This window comes from Macaca fascicularis, chromosome 10 (genome assembly GCF_037993035.2).
Source record: "Macaca fascicularis isolate 582-1 chromosome 10, T2T-MFA8v1.1".
NCBI classification, from domain to species: Eukaryota; Metazoa; Chordata; class Mammalia; order Primates; family Cercopithecidae; genus Macaca; species Macaca fascicularis.
The window spans coordinates 106,663,518-106,678,608 of NC_088384.1; the positions used below are offsets into that span (position 1 = coordinate 106,663,518).

At 47.7% G+C, this 15,091-nt stretch overlaps 1 protein-coding gene across 3 annotated transcripts in view; it reads left to right on the forward strand.

Moving 5' to 3' along the window:
• Positions 1-15,091, forward strand: part of PTPN1 (protein tyrosine phosphatase non-receptor type 1) — a 74,066-nt gene that overhangs the window by 53,716 nt on the left and 5,259 nt on the right. For 2 of the 3 annotated variants that reach the window (XM_065523300.1, XM_005569339.4), the window contains 5 exons: positions 783-883; positions 4,187-4,285; positions 10,113-10,250; positions 14,038-14,247; positions 14,787-14,948. In XM_065523300.1, the coding sequence (XP_065379372.1) occupies positions 848-883; positions 4,187-4,285; positions 10,113-10,250; positions 14,038-14,247; positions 14,787-14,948 (645 nt within the window). In that variant the 5' untranslated portion in view covers positions 783-847. The remainder of the gene's footprint in view (positions 1-782; positions 884-4,186; positions 4,286-10,112; positions 10,251-14,037; positions 14,248-14,786; positions 14,949-15,091) is intronic. The other variant, XM_045363127.2, reaches the window with a different exon arrangement.

The following is a 15,091-nucleotide window of genomic DNA, read 5'->3' on the forward strand; positions in this document are numbered from 1 at the left end:
TACTGTAGCTCATTGTACTAGCAACAGCTGTAGGGACTAGGTGGAATTTATGGTGGATTTTGTTCCCTTTTAAAGATTGAAGCCACCATATTTTTTGCTCTCTAAGAGTTTATGTCGGCCAGGCATGGGTGGCTCACACTTGAAATCCCAGCACTTTGGGAGGCTGAGGTGGGTGGATCACTTGAGGCCAGGAATTCGAGACCAGCCTGACCAACATGGTGAAACCCCATCTCTACTAAAAATACAAAAATTAGGTGGGCATGGTGGCCTGTGCCTGTAATCCCAGCTACTCGGGAGACTGAGGCAGGAGAATCACTTGAACCCGGGAGACGGAGGCTGCCGTGAGCTGAGAACATGCCACTGCACTCCAGCCTGGGTGACAGAGCAAGACTCGGACTCAAAAAAAAAAAAAAAAAAAAGTTACACATCAGAGAACAGATCCTTTGATGCCCTCCTCTGGTCCTGGAAGGTTTGAGGGGAGAGTAATAAGTGTCATAACAAGATATGACCTGAGAACAGATTTCCCAGATAGGACATGATCCATATTGTAATATGGCTTACCGCTGTTGCTTCATAGTGTGAAGTTTCAAACACTTCTGAAAACTCTTTCAGAAAATCCCAGTCGCCCCATACTGATGACTAATCTCAGCTAAAACAGGGCTTCAGCCAGTGTGAATGCCCCAATGCCACCAACTCACCTTTGCTTTTCTGTAGGGTATGCACTTGCATGGACACATTCAGCTTTTCCGGGTTTAACCTCTGAGTTCTGGTTTGCCTTTCAGTTGACCATAGTCGGATTAAACTACATCAAGAAGATAACGACTATATCAACGCTAGTTTGATAAAAATGGAAGAAGCCCAAAGGAGTTACATCCTTACCCAGGTAAGCAGATTGTCTGAATTTTTTTTTTTATGTCAATTTAAGAGTTTGAGAGTGCTGTTATCCACACCTCAAATAAAATCTGCCACATCCTTTAGAAGGTCAGGTTTTCAGCAAACCAAAAAGCAACAAGGAAGGGGGAAAGTCTTCCTTCACAGGTTCAGTTTGGTTGTAAGGAACACTAATCTTTTCTGGGAAGTGTAAGATGGCATTGCTGGAAATGAGAGCTTATAAAAAACAACATTAAAATGCCAGAGTTGCCTGTGGTCTGTTGGCAGAGGCAGCAGTCATGGCTGGAGGAGGGTCTGTACCTGTGTTGCTTCCAGAAGTATTTGTCGTAGAGCATCAAGCACTTGTGATGGCAAATCTAAGAACGTTAGCAGTAGACCAGGAATCTCTGTCCAGAGCCATTCAGAGTAGCTCGCCATGGTTCTCATTCTTTGGCCCAGAAGAAAGGCATCATTAGATCATGTGAACAAGCATGAAAAATGACTTAAAATTTCTGTTGGCTTTTGGCATCTTTATGGAAACAAAATCCTGAAAGTGGTTTAATAATTGAGCCTCTTGTAAAACACTCAGTGGCTTGTGACCAAAAGGGTATCTGGGAAAGAGGATAAAAAGAGTTGCTTTTTAATTAATCTTCTCAAGTCTTAACTTGTTACCTGTAAGTTGGTCTAAAAAGACTGAGTTTCTTGTTTTGTTTTTCATCATAATTTTTGTTTTCTCATTCCATGTCAGCTTTTAGTTTTATATGGCTTTAGGCCATAGGGTGATTTCGAACATTGTAATTTTGCTTAATAATTTGGAAATGAAAATTCTGGGGAAGCCAGAATGCTGTATGAAGAAAGGCTGCTTTGAGCAAGGAGCTAGGTCAGGGTGCGTTCAACTGAGGCCTTTCTTCACTGCCTTTTTGTCTTGTCCCAGTTGCTCCCCATTTATGACCAAAATCAGCCCAGATGCCTCTCGTCATCTGGGATGTAGAGCATCAGCCCAGCTGTGTTCAGTCCTGTGGGGCCATTGAGTAAGTTCTTGGTACATGAATACAGGGCAGGCCTTTACCAGACCCTGAGCTCCTGGTCCTCCCAGCACCATTGGGGTATTTAGGGGAGGCTTATGGGGGAGGGGGTTGATAAGGAGGGAGAGGTCTGGGGATGAGGTTGAGGCAAAAGTGACTTCTTGGGGACTTTGCTTTTTGGAGAAGTCAAATTTCCTGCTTCCTGATTTCAGCCCTTCAACTCTGGTGTGGAGTCAGGAAGCCCTTTAAATACCTGTTATTGGGTGTATCATGTCAAGTGTTGCATTAGCAAATGCCATGTACACTTGTGCTACTGTCCTGCCTACCCCGCATCCTAGCACTTCCTTGGGACATGGGAAGTTCTGTCTGGTTTGTGAGGTGACACTGGGGATGTCGAGAAACTGTTTACACAGTTTCCCTTTGCCCTGGGGATTTACTAAGGGAGTCGAGGCAGCCCGACCCCAAAGTATCACCCCTGGACACTATGACTGAAACATTTTACTAGTGCCCAAACCAAGAACACCCTTCCCATTTTTTTTCATTATATTACATCATTATGTAATAATACAAGTCTGTCTTCTCATTTTTTAAAAGTCGGAAGTATAGAAGAGCAGAGAATAATGTCCAAGGGGTCCTCCTTCACCTCCCCCGTGCAGTGTCAGCTAAGTGTGGTGTGTGTCTTTGCAGATCTTAGGGGATTGTGATCCTTCAGACCATTCTAAACGGGGGTGGTGTTGGGAGTTGGGGAAGACACGAAGGGAGTAGTGGAGAGCTGCAGTGACTGGAGTCTTCACGCCAGGGTGGAGAATGCAAGGCCCAGGTCATCAGCCATGTGCCACGGGATTTCTGACTGCCAGGAGCTGTTTTTCTGTTCACTGGGGAGGGAAGAGTTAAATGTGGCCTGCTTTTCTCTAAGTCCCTTCAGCACAGGGAGTGCTGACTTGTCTTGTTCAGGCAGTAAGTTCAAGATGAGCTCAGGAAAAAAAGTGAGAGGACACTGAGGGCTAGCATGGTTGAGCCAAGTGTGATGGGACTTAAAGGGAGAAGATTTTAAGAATAAGGAGTTTATGGGCTGGGTGTGGTGGCTCACACCTGTAATTCCAGCACTTTGGGAGGCTGAGGCGGGCGGATCACTTGGGTCAGGAGTTTGAGGCCAGCCTGGCCAACATGGTAAAACCCCGTCTCTACTAAAAATACAGAAATTAGCCGGGTGTGGTGGTGTGCACCTGTAATCCCAGCTACTCAGGAGACTGAGACAGGAGAATCACTTGAACCCGGGAGGCAGAGGTTGCAGTGAGCCAGGATTGCGCCACTGCACTCCAGCCTGGGTGACAGAGCGAGACTCTGTCTAAAAAAAAAAACAAGAAATGGAGCTTAGATGAAAATAGATGAGAATGGAAACCATGAGAAGTGATGCTGGCCAAGGACATGAGGACGTGACAGGTTCTGATGTGGAGGTAATAGGCGATGTCTCTTCCAGCGACTGCTAATAATTGAGACAAACTCAAGGCATTCATACCCTGTGTCCAGTAAACATCTGTGCCCATTGCCGGGTGAGCTGGAGTGAAATGGGCCAGCTGCTCAGCAGACACCTCATGCCCCAGTGACTCTGTTCCCTTTGGGCCACCTCAATGACCATTTGTGTTTCTACATCTCCTAAGTTTGTTGCGCCAAGGAGGGAGGCTGTCTGCCATCAGAGTCCTCATTGCTGTTAGTAGGAATAGTTGCTGACATTTCATTGTGTGTTTACTGTATTCTAGGGACTGTGCTAAGTACTTTATATAAATGAATGTACTTCATTTTCACAGCTCTGTGAATAGGTACTATTATTAGTCAAGTAAGCGATGGGGAAACTGACCAGGGAGCGATGAAGTGACTTGCCCAAGGTCACGAGATGACACGAGAGGAGTGTTGTGGTTGGTCACGCCCCCACACCGCCTCTCATCTGCACCAAGGAGTTTTGTCCCATAGCCCAAGGGCCTTGGGGACGAATCTCAGTGGAGGCCCTTAGCTGGCCTGCCTGAGCCAGAAAGCAGAATCGGCATTTTTCTGTCCTTGGTCGGCCAGCCCTGAACTGAGATGCGGAAATGGCCTTTTGCTGCCTGGTAGAAAATGGAGCTGCAGTTACTGACCACCAGGCAGAGAGAGGTGGGTCCCTGTCGCAGCCTCAGCCGCCACTTTGCCTAAGCTGTGGGGACTGAGGGCGCTATCATTAGCTGACTACAGAAGGTGAGCTCACGCTGTGGCGTGTTATGTTTCAGATGTCACATGTTGTGTTATTGTGTCTGCAGGGCCCTTTGCCTAACACATGCGGTCACTTTTGGGAGATGGTGTGGGAACAGAAAAGCAGGGGTGTCGTCATGCTCAACAGAGTGATGGAGAAAGGTTCGGTAAGTCTCGGATTCATCTGCTGTGTATGTGATCATGCGCACCACTCCATACAGTTAACATTTCATCCAGATTTTTAAATTATTTTTCTTGCTTTTGTATTTCCTTTATGTAGTATTTTTATTTAAAAAAATTAAAACAGCAGCAAATAAATGCATGTTGGTCATCAACCACTTAATGAAGTGAATGAAAGGGAGGCGGCGGAAGAACTGCATGGACCTCTTCGCCCACACCTTCTCCAGAGCGCGGTGTGTGTGGTGCTCCGCCCACCTGCGCTGCCTTTGCGGCTCTCGTCACATTGTGGACTTGTGTGTGGAGTTATGGAGACCTACTTTTATTGAAAAGCAAATTCTTAGTGCATCTTCATGGTGTCTGATTTTTTGTCTGGTGAGAGTGTGGCTACCTCTGCGGAGCTGTGGGAGTGACTGACTCTAGATGAGATTTGCCTCAATCCAATACCCAGATGCTTGCCCTGCCGTACCTCTTCGGAGTGAGTGTTGACTTCAGGATGTGTGTCATTCTAAGTTCTTGCAACTTTTCAAACACCCCTAGGGCTAGTGTGTGGCTGCATGGTGTCCATTTGTGCAGGCCACCACTCCTCTTGCATCTGGGTCTAGCCACCTCTCCTTCTCAACTCACCACAGTTCATTTTTGTACCATGCTTCCAGAATGAGCTTTCTCAAATCCAAGTGTCACCACAGTTCTTCCCAGCTGAAAATGTTTGTGTGGTTCCCTTTGCCTCACAGGTTAGTGCATGGTGTGGCTTACAGAACCCTGCAGGTCTGGCCCTAGGCCCCTGGACACAGACCTCTCACCGCTCTTGGAACTTTAGCCAGGACAAACTTTTCGTTTTTAGTTTCTTACCATGTTCTCTGGGCCAAGGAGTCCCAGTGCCCATGCTCATCCCACTTCCAGGCACCCCTGGATGGCTGCCCACAGCTCCCCAACTGCCTGCACTCTCCCTTGCCCTCCTCACTCTGTTGGAATAGCTGAGGAGAGCCGATCTCTGGGCAGCCACTCTCCTGTGTAGACTGTCTGTGTAGACTGTCTATGTAAACTGTCCTGTGTAGACTGTCTCTGTAGACCGTCGTGTATAGACTGTCCTGTGTAGACCGTCTCTGTAGACCGGCCTGTGTAGACTGTGTAGATAGTCTATGTAGACCGTCTGCCCGTGCAGGCACAGGCCAGCATTCAGCAGGGCCACAGGCTCCTTGGCCTCCCTGCCCTCGCTGCTCCCCAGCACTGCCAGCCCTGCTGCGGGGTCCAGGAGGAGACGAGCTAAGGATCGTGGAGACCAATAGGAACGTGTGGCCCAGGAGCAGGGAATTGGGTGTCCCTGGGCCTTGCCAGGTCCAGGCTTAGCTGGGACATTGTTCTCACAGTTGTCCTGGTTGCCTCCAGCCACAGAAGAACGTGGGGGCTCCAGAGAGGCCACCTTTCCAAAAAAAAGCACAGTCATGGCCCTAGAGTGTAAAAATCCAAGTGTTAAGAAGCAACACATCAAAGGAAACTTCAGCAGTGAAAACTTGAAGCATTAACCACAAAGCTTCTCCCTCCACCACACACAAAGAAACGGCTTTAGTTACTCGCAGAAGGCCTTCCTCTTGGGACAGCGCATGTTTAAAATCATAGGGGTTTGGTTTGGTTTGTTTTGGGGTTGGGGTTTTGTTTTGTTTTTTCGCCTTTGCCTACTTTTTTAAAAAATGAAACTATTTATTTGCCCAATAATAACAGGGAGCTTGCCTGAGTGTTCTGTTGATGATATAATGTATCTTGTCTTAGAAAATAACTTTTTCAGTGAAAGGTGGTTTTTAAATTTTTTCTTCCCTCCTTAGTAGCTTGATTAGTAAAATGTGAAGTTACAAATGTGAAGCAAACCCCCACTCTTCACCACTCGTCAGCAAGTTTGAGTAAAGAACAAAGCCTCAGGTTCTCACAGCACACACTCTCGGCGAGGGAGGGGGAAGCCTGGCGGCCTGTGGAAGCCTTCAGCACAGCTCCATCTGCAGGCTTCTGACCCTCAGCACTACTGATACTTGGGCTGGATCATTCTCTCTGCTAGGGATCCGGACGGGGAGTGGCTGTGCTGGGCATTGTAGGATGTTTAGCAGCATCTCTGGCCTCTACCCACCAGGTACCAGTAGCACCCCCTCCCCAGATGTGGCAGTCAGCTGTGTCTAGACTCCAGACTTTGTCCAATGTCCCCTCGTAGGCCAAATTGCCCCTGGTTGAGAACCACTGCTCTAGATGGTATTGAGGGTTGGGAATTTTAAATCAAGACATTTATTCAGAAATTACCAGATACAGTAGCATTTGCTTTTTATTTATTTCTTTGTTGCTAAGTGTTTGGTAAAACCTCTTTGCTGTGAGCACAAGATTTGCTTTAGCAATCATTGTCACGTTACAGCAAGGGGCGGTGTCCACCGCTGTGGTTATGTGTTTGAGCAGTGTCCAGCACTGTCGTTACGTGTTCCAGCCTCACCAGGCCCTGTGCTTCATTGTCTGTCACCCAAGGCTGACCACAAATGGCCCACAGATCCACTGTGACAACCTTTCCCTTTGGGTTACTGTGGTGGCATCGAAAACATGGCTGGTTGGCTTTGCTGTAGTTTACTGTGATAACTGTGCCAGCAGTCCCTACTTTCCTTTGTTAAGTATCCCAGTCCACTGGAGGATTACTTGGGCATGCAAATTGGCATGAAAAACAATGTATGGTTTGAGATTGTTAAAGTTTCTTTGGGATCAACATTTTCAATTCTGTATCAGCATTATCCTTCCCAGAGGGCTGGCTGGGAAAAATCATGAGAAGTTACAGTATCTTATTTGCTCAGCTAATCTAATTATAAATGATCCACACAGCTTGTGGTAAAACCAGCTTTTGGGGAGTTTTCATTTAATGCATACTTGTTTTCTAATTTCCTTCCTTCACCAAATAGTGTAGGATGCTCCCTCTTACTTTTGGCAAACATGCCTGTTGTCTTTTGGGACCCTGGGCTTCCCGGAAACCAGTTATGCAGAAGATGATTGTGTGTGTTAGACTGGGGTCATCCAGATGGCTGGAGTTCTCACTGGTTCTGTTTAAGGATTGACTTTAGACACGTCAGTGTAGGCTGCACCATGGCGTAAGGGTTGGGATTGTTGTTTAGATGGGGGAAGTAAGCAAGGCCAGTTTAATTGGCCATTGCAGAATCTCACCTGTATCTCTCTCCTGAAATCCTCGCTAAAGCTGCCGTTTGCTTTCAGGTGCTTTCATGCACAAAACACTGAACTTTGTATCACAGGGTCCGTATAATTCATTTTTCTCTCGTATTTAGTTCTCTGTGTTAAGAATTACTTAGTTCTCTGTGTTAATAATTTTTGGCGAAACCAAATTACCTGTCACAGGGTTAATGTAGATGTCTTTCATAGGTTTTCTAAACACCGCCTGCCCACTTGTTTGGGAAGGCCCCAAGGACTCTTTAACATCTGCCTTCATGGTGGAAACAGCAACTACAAGAGATGCCAGCATGTTGGCACCGCCATGTTTCTCTGGTGCCAACCCAAGATAGGACTCAATTTGAGGCCTAGTGAAGAACTATGTTCTAATAAAAGTCTGTCTACTTTTCATGGCAGTATATATCAATGTAATAGGGTAACTGAAAATAGTGATCTTGTGCCTTTTAAAAATTTTATGTGTTTAAAACAAAAATTTCTATTGGAAATGGCAGGGCATAGCTTGCTGCTGTAGACACCTGAGAGTCCTTAAAAATAAATATTGGGTGATTGACACTTAGTTGTATGACAGAATTCCTCTTGTACAGTTCCAAAGTCTTAGTCTTTACCCAGATTACAGAGGGTTATTAGGCATTAGGTTTGGTTTTGAAAGTGAGTGCTTGCTGTCTGGAGGTGAAATTTAAGACTCATCTACCCTGCTCATGAGATGAGGAATGGTGGCCTCTTCCTCCTGCATTTCTGTTCTTTGCTTCCTTCTCTGCTCACTGTGTGGAATGCGCACCCCAGCATGGGTGGTGTGGAACCTATCAGATCAGTCTCTTGTTTCTGGGGTCTTGAGGCATTATAAGATCTACTTGTTAGAAGTGTGGGATTAATGCATCTTTTCACATTCTTCTAAGTTCCTGCTTTCAGCTGCCACACCCACTGTGGCTAGGTGGGGGTCTTGCCATGTAATTAGCGCCTCCGTGCTGAGTGGCAGAATTGCTTCAGTGGTGACAGATTGTCCCCATTCAAGAGTTCAGTTTTGGCAACTCATCACTGATCCAGGAAGGTGACATGGATGAAACTGGCTAAGACTTCAGACAGGCCCGTGTCCAGACTCTTCAGAAAGCTCTGTTGGCTTCTGGTCTGGCACTGAGAAGTTTGCTGTGATGCTGGCATCACAACCTAGTGTTTCTTAATTTGTTTCTCCCACATTTTGCTTTGGTTTTGTCTTTTGGGCAGCTTCCAGCTTCAGCAGAGCAGGACCAATAGGCATTTGTGGTTCTATATTCACCCTCTTCAAGTGCTTCCTGGCTCCTCATTGCCCCCAGATGATGCCACAGGTCCGTGGGCCTGCTGCCAGTCGGCTGTGATCTGGGCCTCTGCTGGCCCCTTCTCCAGCTGCTCTTTTCAGCCTGGCTTATTTGCAGTCACTGCCTAGGAAATCCTAGTCATCTTTCAAAACCTGCCTCTTGCATAGAGCTTTCTCTGATCTTTCTTTCCTGTAACTTTGGCTGACCTGAAACATTTCCCTCTTCTGAATTCCTGCTGCCTGTCTGTAGCATTTCCCCCTCAGCCCTCCTCCGTGGCCCACCTTGTCACTGCTGGGTACAGCAGTCTCTCCTCACAGACAGCTGGCCCTGAAGTGGTTCCCTTCACCCACACCATCCTTTGCCCCAGAGGAGGTATTGAGTGGGTCAGTGCACGTGAACTGCAAGTGTCATTTGCCAAAGAGCTGTTGACACACGCTGACATTTCTTCCGCTGAAAATCATAAGGGCTTTGAGCTTCCCTATGTCCAGGCACATGGTCAGGCTGACCCGGTAGCTCTGCCCCTGTTGATCTGCCATTTTTGTCCACAACAGTTATCCATGAGCAGAAACGTTTGCATAACTGAGGCAGATTCAGTAAATGTCACTAAATTCGAGTCCGTTTTTGTCTTAGACCCTAAATGAAACCAAATTTTCATAAATTTGCTTGTTTTAAAGAAAAATTTAACAAGCTACATTTAAATCGAGAACATCAAATAGTGTCTCAGATTATCAAAATAGAACATCAAAAGTATTTTTCTGAATGAACTGAACCAAACCAGAATGAAAGGGCAAGCCCTGGGGAGCCCGTCTCCAAGCCTTCTCTGAAAGGGAGTCTGCATTTGGTGACAACCGTTCAGCCTTTCCAAAGGGCCTCACCTGCCGTCTCTCCCAGTTTTATTTTTAATTGCCTGTGAGTTTTCTGTGCAGAGTAAAGCACCTACATTCTATGCCAGCAGCCTGATCAGGTCCTGTGTAATGTTTGAAATGGCTACATAGAGGAGTTTCAAAGCCTTTTGTACAATCTGGCTTCACCTCATAGACTGTGAGAAAGCGTCAGAGCCCTGCAGGACCCCATTGCCGTGTTTGACCAGGGAGCTGATGGGTTTGGAAGTCTGAGCCCTGTCTGCACAACCTGCCCCAGTCAGCAGCTTCGTGCCCCCACCCCCATCTCCCCATGAAGCAGGCATCTGTGCTGACCATGGCTTCCATGTTCAGAAAACCCCAGGTCTTTGGGTTATCATGAAGCTTGTGGGATGTGCTCCAGGCCTCCTGCCATAGGAAAATGGTTGCTCACAATAATTCACTGTTATTTGTTCCCCCAGTTAAAATGCGCACAGTACTGGCCACAAAAAGAAGAAAAAGAAATGATCTTTGAAGACACAAACTTGAAATTAACATTGATCTCTGAAGATATCAAATCATATTATACAGTGCGACAGCTAGAATTGGAAAACCTTACAGTGAGTATGGCACGCACTTCAGCACTTCAGGCGGCTACTGGTTCAGATGCCTCTTCCTTTATCCCTTGGGTGATATTACCTCCTGCCAGTGTTCCTGGCTTTTGTGTACCCCGAGCAAGATGTGGTTTTGGCACTGAGGTGAGCGGAGCTTACTTGTGCACCTACCAAGTGCCCAGGAATGCCCAGAAAGGGTGGAAACCACAGTGCTCTCTCTGACCTTTAACAACAGTTAACACCGGTTCTTAGGGAAAGGAGAGTTTCTGACCCAAAAGACTGGTTCCTGCTTGTGCAGCTGCAGAGGGACCGAAGCGGCAGTCTGCAGGTCCCAGCGGAGCATGCTGCCTTCTTTGTGGTCCTCAGTCTTTGAGTCTGAAGAGAGGGAAGAAGGGGTCTGGGGTCTCACTCCAGTTTTATAGCTAGTGGAAGTTTTCTAGGCCTGGTATTGGGTTTATTTGTTGTGGGAAGAGTTTATAACACCAGCTACTTGCTTGGTAAAAGTTGGTCTTGGGACATGGCAAGGCATTGTGGTAAGCAGCACCACCACTGAAGGCTCTGCTCCTGGGGCTTCAGAATAATTCCCCTGGATCCGTAACTTGGAGGTGTTCGTTTCATTCTGGGGAACAGTGGAGGGAGTGCGAGGCAGCACCTGGGGGCGCCAGTGAAGATGGCAAGCCACCAACCTCTGGAACCTAACTGGGGTGGAATCCTGGTCCCACCTTACCAGCTCGTCACGGTGTCTCCGTTTCCTCTTCTGTCAAACGCAGGTTTTGCCAGGGTTCTGGGAGGTCCTGTGTGGGAAGGGTTAGCAGTTACTGTGGGTGTGTAGCACGGGCTTTGTCTGAAGGGAAGATGGAGCTGTAGGGAGACCATGTGGACTGGGGCTCCAGGGCTGTGTGGGTGGGGAGGGATCTGCTTCTGGGTGACCCCATGCCTCCCCTTCTCAAGCACTACTTTTTAATCATCATGGTTCCTGCCATTCATTTCATAGTTGATGTAAACCAGCTGTGGTGGCTCATGTCTTTAATCCCAGCACTTGGGGAGGCTGAGGCCAGGAGGATTACTCTCGAGGCCAGTAGTTCAAGACCAGCCTGGGCAACATAGCGAGACCCCCGTCTCTACAAAAAAAAAAAAACAAAAACAATTAGCCAGACATAGTGGTACTCCCCTATAGTCCAGCTACTCAGGAGGCTGAGGTAGGAGGATTGCTCATGCTCAGGAGTTCAAGGCTGCAGTGAGCTATACTTGCACCACTGTACTCCAGCCTGGGTGACAGAGCAAGACCCTGTCTCAAAAAAAAAAAAAAAAAAAAATAGAATAGTGAAAGTAAGATCTAGAATTTAGCACAGGTTACCAGGAAGTAGGGAAGGGGTTCAGGCTGCCTGGCTCCTGAGGACGGTAGCAGTGCAGCTGCTTCGAGTGCTTTCTGCCCTCTGGTGGTGACCGCTCCAGAGTCAGCAGTCCTGCCATAGCCCTGGTAGGGCAGAGGGGCTCTGAGTACAGTGGATGGAGGCGCTTTCTGGAAGATTCTCGGAGTAACATGGGCAGCATGTTGGAATGTGCTAGAGGATTTATGCAGTAGACTTTTAAAAAAATGCTTTTTAGCGTTTGCAAACCTGACATTAAGAGTGACTTCTGGGGAACTCTTTGCTTGTTGAGGGAAACTGAATTTCAACAGAGCAGAAGAGCTGTGTGCTTTTTGCTTGGCAGAATGAATACAGCCAGCTCAGAGGTTTTGATGTTAGGATCTGTTTGCTCCAACAGACTTTGTTTTTAAAAGGCTTTTCTCAGCCATGGCTGTCTGTTCTAGCACAAGGCTGGAGTGAATTCCTTGTGAAAGATGTGGGCAGGTGTGAGGGAGGGTATCAGTGGGCGGTAACCCACACCTTCAAGGATTAAAAGAAAACTTGAGTTTGGCATGCTTGCTTCTTACTCAGTTTTAAAATACATTTTAACGGCCAGGCGCAGTGACTCACTCCTGTAATCCCAGCACTTTGGGAGGCCGAGGCAGGTGGATCACGAGGCCAGGAGTTCAAGACCAGCCTGGCCAAGATGGTGAAACCCTGTCTCTACTAAAAACACACACAAAAAAATTAGCCGGGCGTGGTGGCGGGCGCCTGTAATCCCAGGTACTCGAGAGGCTGAGGCAGAGAATTGCTTGAACCTGGGAGGTGGAGGTTGCATTGAGCCAAGATCATGCCACTGTGCTCCAGCCTGGGCGACAGAGCGAGATTCTGTCTCAAAATAATAATATTAATTTTTTAAAATACATTTTAAGTCCTTTTCTTCCCCACTCACCTGCACGCCCCAAATAGAAGAAATATTTCTTTTTCTTTAATGTCATTAAGGTTATATGGATACCATTTTCTAGAGAGGAAAGAATGATGGAATTGCCTAGTATGATTCTAGCAATTATCCTAACACACACAAATTTCTCCTTGTTCTGTGCAAGATACTGTATTTAATATTTAATAAATATTAAATATTATTTACTAGTGTAGTTAATGGCTGAGGCAGGGTTAAATATGTATTATTTTCATCCCAGCGGAGTTGGGGGAGGTCCTAGTAACTCTGCCATGAGCTCAGTGAGGGTGAGGTGGTATCTTTGCCCCCGCCTCCGTGGCACGGTAACTGGCACATGGTTGGCATAGTGTGGACATTCGTCAAGTGAAGGAAGACATCATGAGCAGATCTCTGGCCTGAATCCTTCTGCCATCAGCTGCTCTCCAGGTGGCCCTGGCACTAGGCCACAGGGAAACCCTCCAGGCTGGTATGGTTCCTGTCTGTGGCTGTCTTCCTGGGCCCATGTTAGGAGACTTTCACTTCCGGAGCCCTTTCCCTCTCAGGGCATTGCTTACCAAGTGGTTGGTTCCCATTTACTATGAGCTCTTAGGTCACTGAAGATGTTGGGCACTCCCCCTAGTGAGGGCTGCCTTTTGATCACAGCTGCCGGAAGCCTCAAGGAAGGAGCAGAGCTGGAAACAGACCCCAGGCCGTTGTTTCTGTTCCTGTGGGGCAGACTCAGCCAGGGGAAGAGACACTCTGGGACAAGGGCTGGGGTCCACCTTTCAAAAGTGTCTGCAGCAGGCTTTGAGCATGGACTCTCTGCCTCCAAATGTCCACCTCCTCCTCAGGAAAATGGATGGGAGTGCCTGCCTGGAGCAGCTGGTGGGAGAGCGCAGTGCCAGCACCCAGGCTCGGTTCATGGGCTGATGTCGTTCGCCTTGACTACCTCGTCAGCTGAGTGTTGAGCCACACCTTGGAGTCACCAGTCTTTGGAGACCAAGTCTGTTACTTTTTTCTCTAAAGTGACAATCCTCTGAAACCTCCAGATCATCTTGAAGCCCTGTCTGAAAGTTGCCCAGAGCCAGTGCCTCACCTGCTGTTCCTTGTTCACTTTTTCATGGGAGGCCTTGCAGGGCTTCATGACAGGATTTTATGGGTGGCCACGCAGCATCACTGTGACTCGTGAGACAGAGAGAAACCAGTTGTGACCATGTAGACAGTAGAAGTGATAGGGAGAAAAGAGAAAAGAGGTGAGGGGACTCGTCAGTCGGAAGGGACGTGAAGTCTAAGCAGGTGCACCCTGCAGGTTCAGTGTCAAGCCCAGGGCCTGGCCCCAGGGCGTGGTATTTGTTGACTGGGTGTGTGGACGCTGGGAGAGAAAGTCTGAGAATTAATGTTCCTCTTAGAGGTCAATGAGTGGAAGGTGATTCTGTGTGTACTTGGAATTAGTGATTTCTGTACAGATGATTCTCTTAGAATCATCGTGAGTATTTTTCTCTTTCAGACCCAAGAAACTCGAGAGATCTTACATTTCCACTATACCACATGGCCTGACTTTGGAGTCCCCGAATCGCCAGCCTCATTCTTGAACTTTCTTTTCAAAGTCCGAGAGTCAGGGTCACTCAGCCCGGAGCATGGGCCCGTCGTGGTGCACTGCAGTGCGGGTATCGGCAGGTCTGGGACCTTCTGTCTGGCTGATACCTGCCTCTTGCTGGTAAGGAGGCCCTTGCAGGCACCCTGGGGAGCTCCTCCACCTGCTCTGCTGTGATGTTTTTTCCTAAATAGAAACTGAAGCACTCCTCTTCCAAAATACAGAGACTCACTGTGTTAGTCTGTTTTTGCGTTACTAATAAAGGCGTACCTGAGACTCGGTCATTTATAAAGAAAAGAGGTTTAACTGGCTCCCGGTTCTGCAGGCTGTACAAGCATGGCGCCAGCACCTGTTCGGCTTCTGGGGAGACCTCAGGGAGCTTCCGGTCATGGTGGAAGGCGAAGGGGAGCAGGAGCAAGAGATGGGCAGGTCCCGACTCTTAACAACCAGATCTCTTGTGAATGCATTGCCTCAGGGAGGGCACCAAGCCTTTCATGAGGGACCTGCCCCCCTGACCCAGACACCTCCCACCCAGCCCCACCTCCAACACTGGGGATCACATTTCAGCATGAGATTGGGAGGGGACAGACATCTACCTGTGTTAGTCACATTGCCCTTGAGAACTGGACCTGGCTGACTTATGTCCTCTCTCTGGCTTTCAGATGGACAAGAGGAAAGACCCTTCTTCCGTTGATATCAAGAAAGTGCTATTAGAAATGAGGAAGTTTCGGATGGGGCTGATCCAGACAGCAGACCAGCTGCGCTTCTCCTACTTGGCTGTGATCGAAGGTGCCAAATTCATCATGGGGGACTCCTCTGTGCAGGTCAGCATTGCCTTTGTTTGAATCCAGGTGTGACCATTTTAACTTTTTTGTCTTTGAAGGAGGCTGTCAGTTGTAAAAGTTCAAACACCGTCTGGTGTCAGGGGAAATAGCTACCCTTCATGTTTAAAATAGCTAGAAAGTTG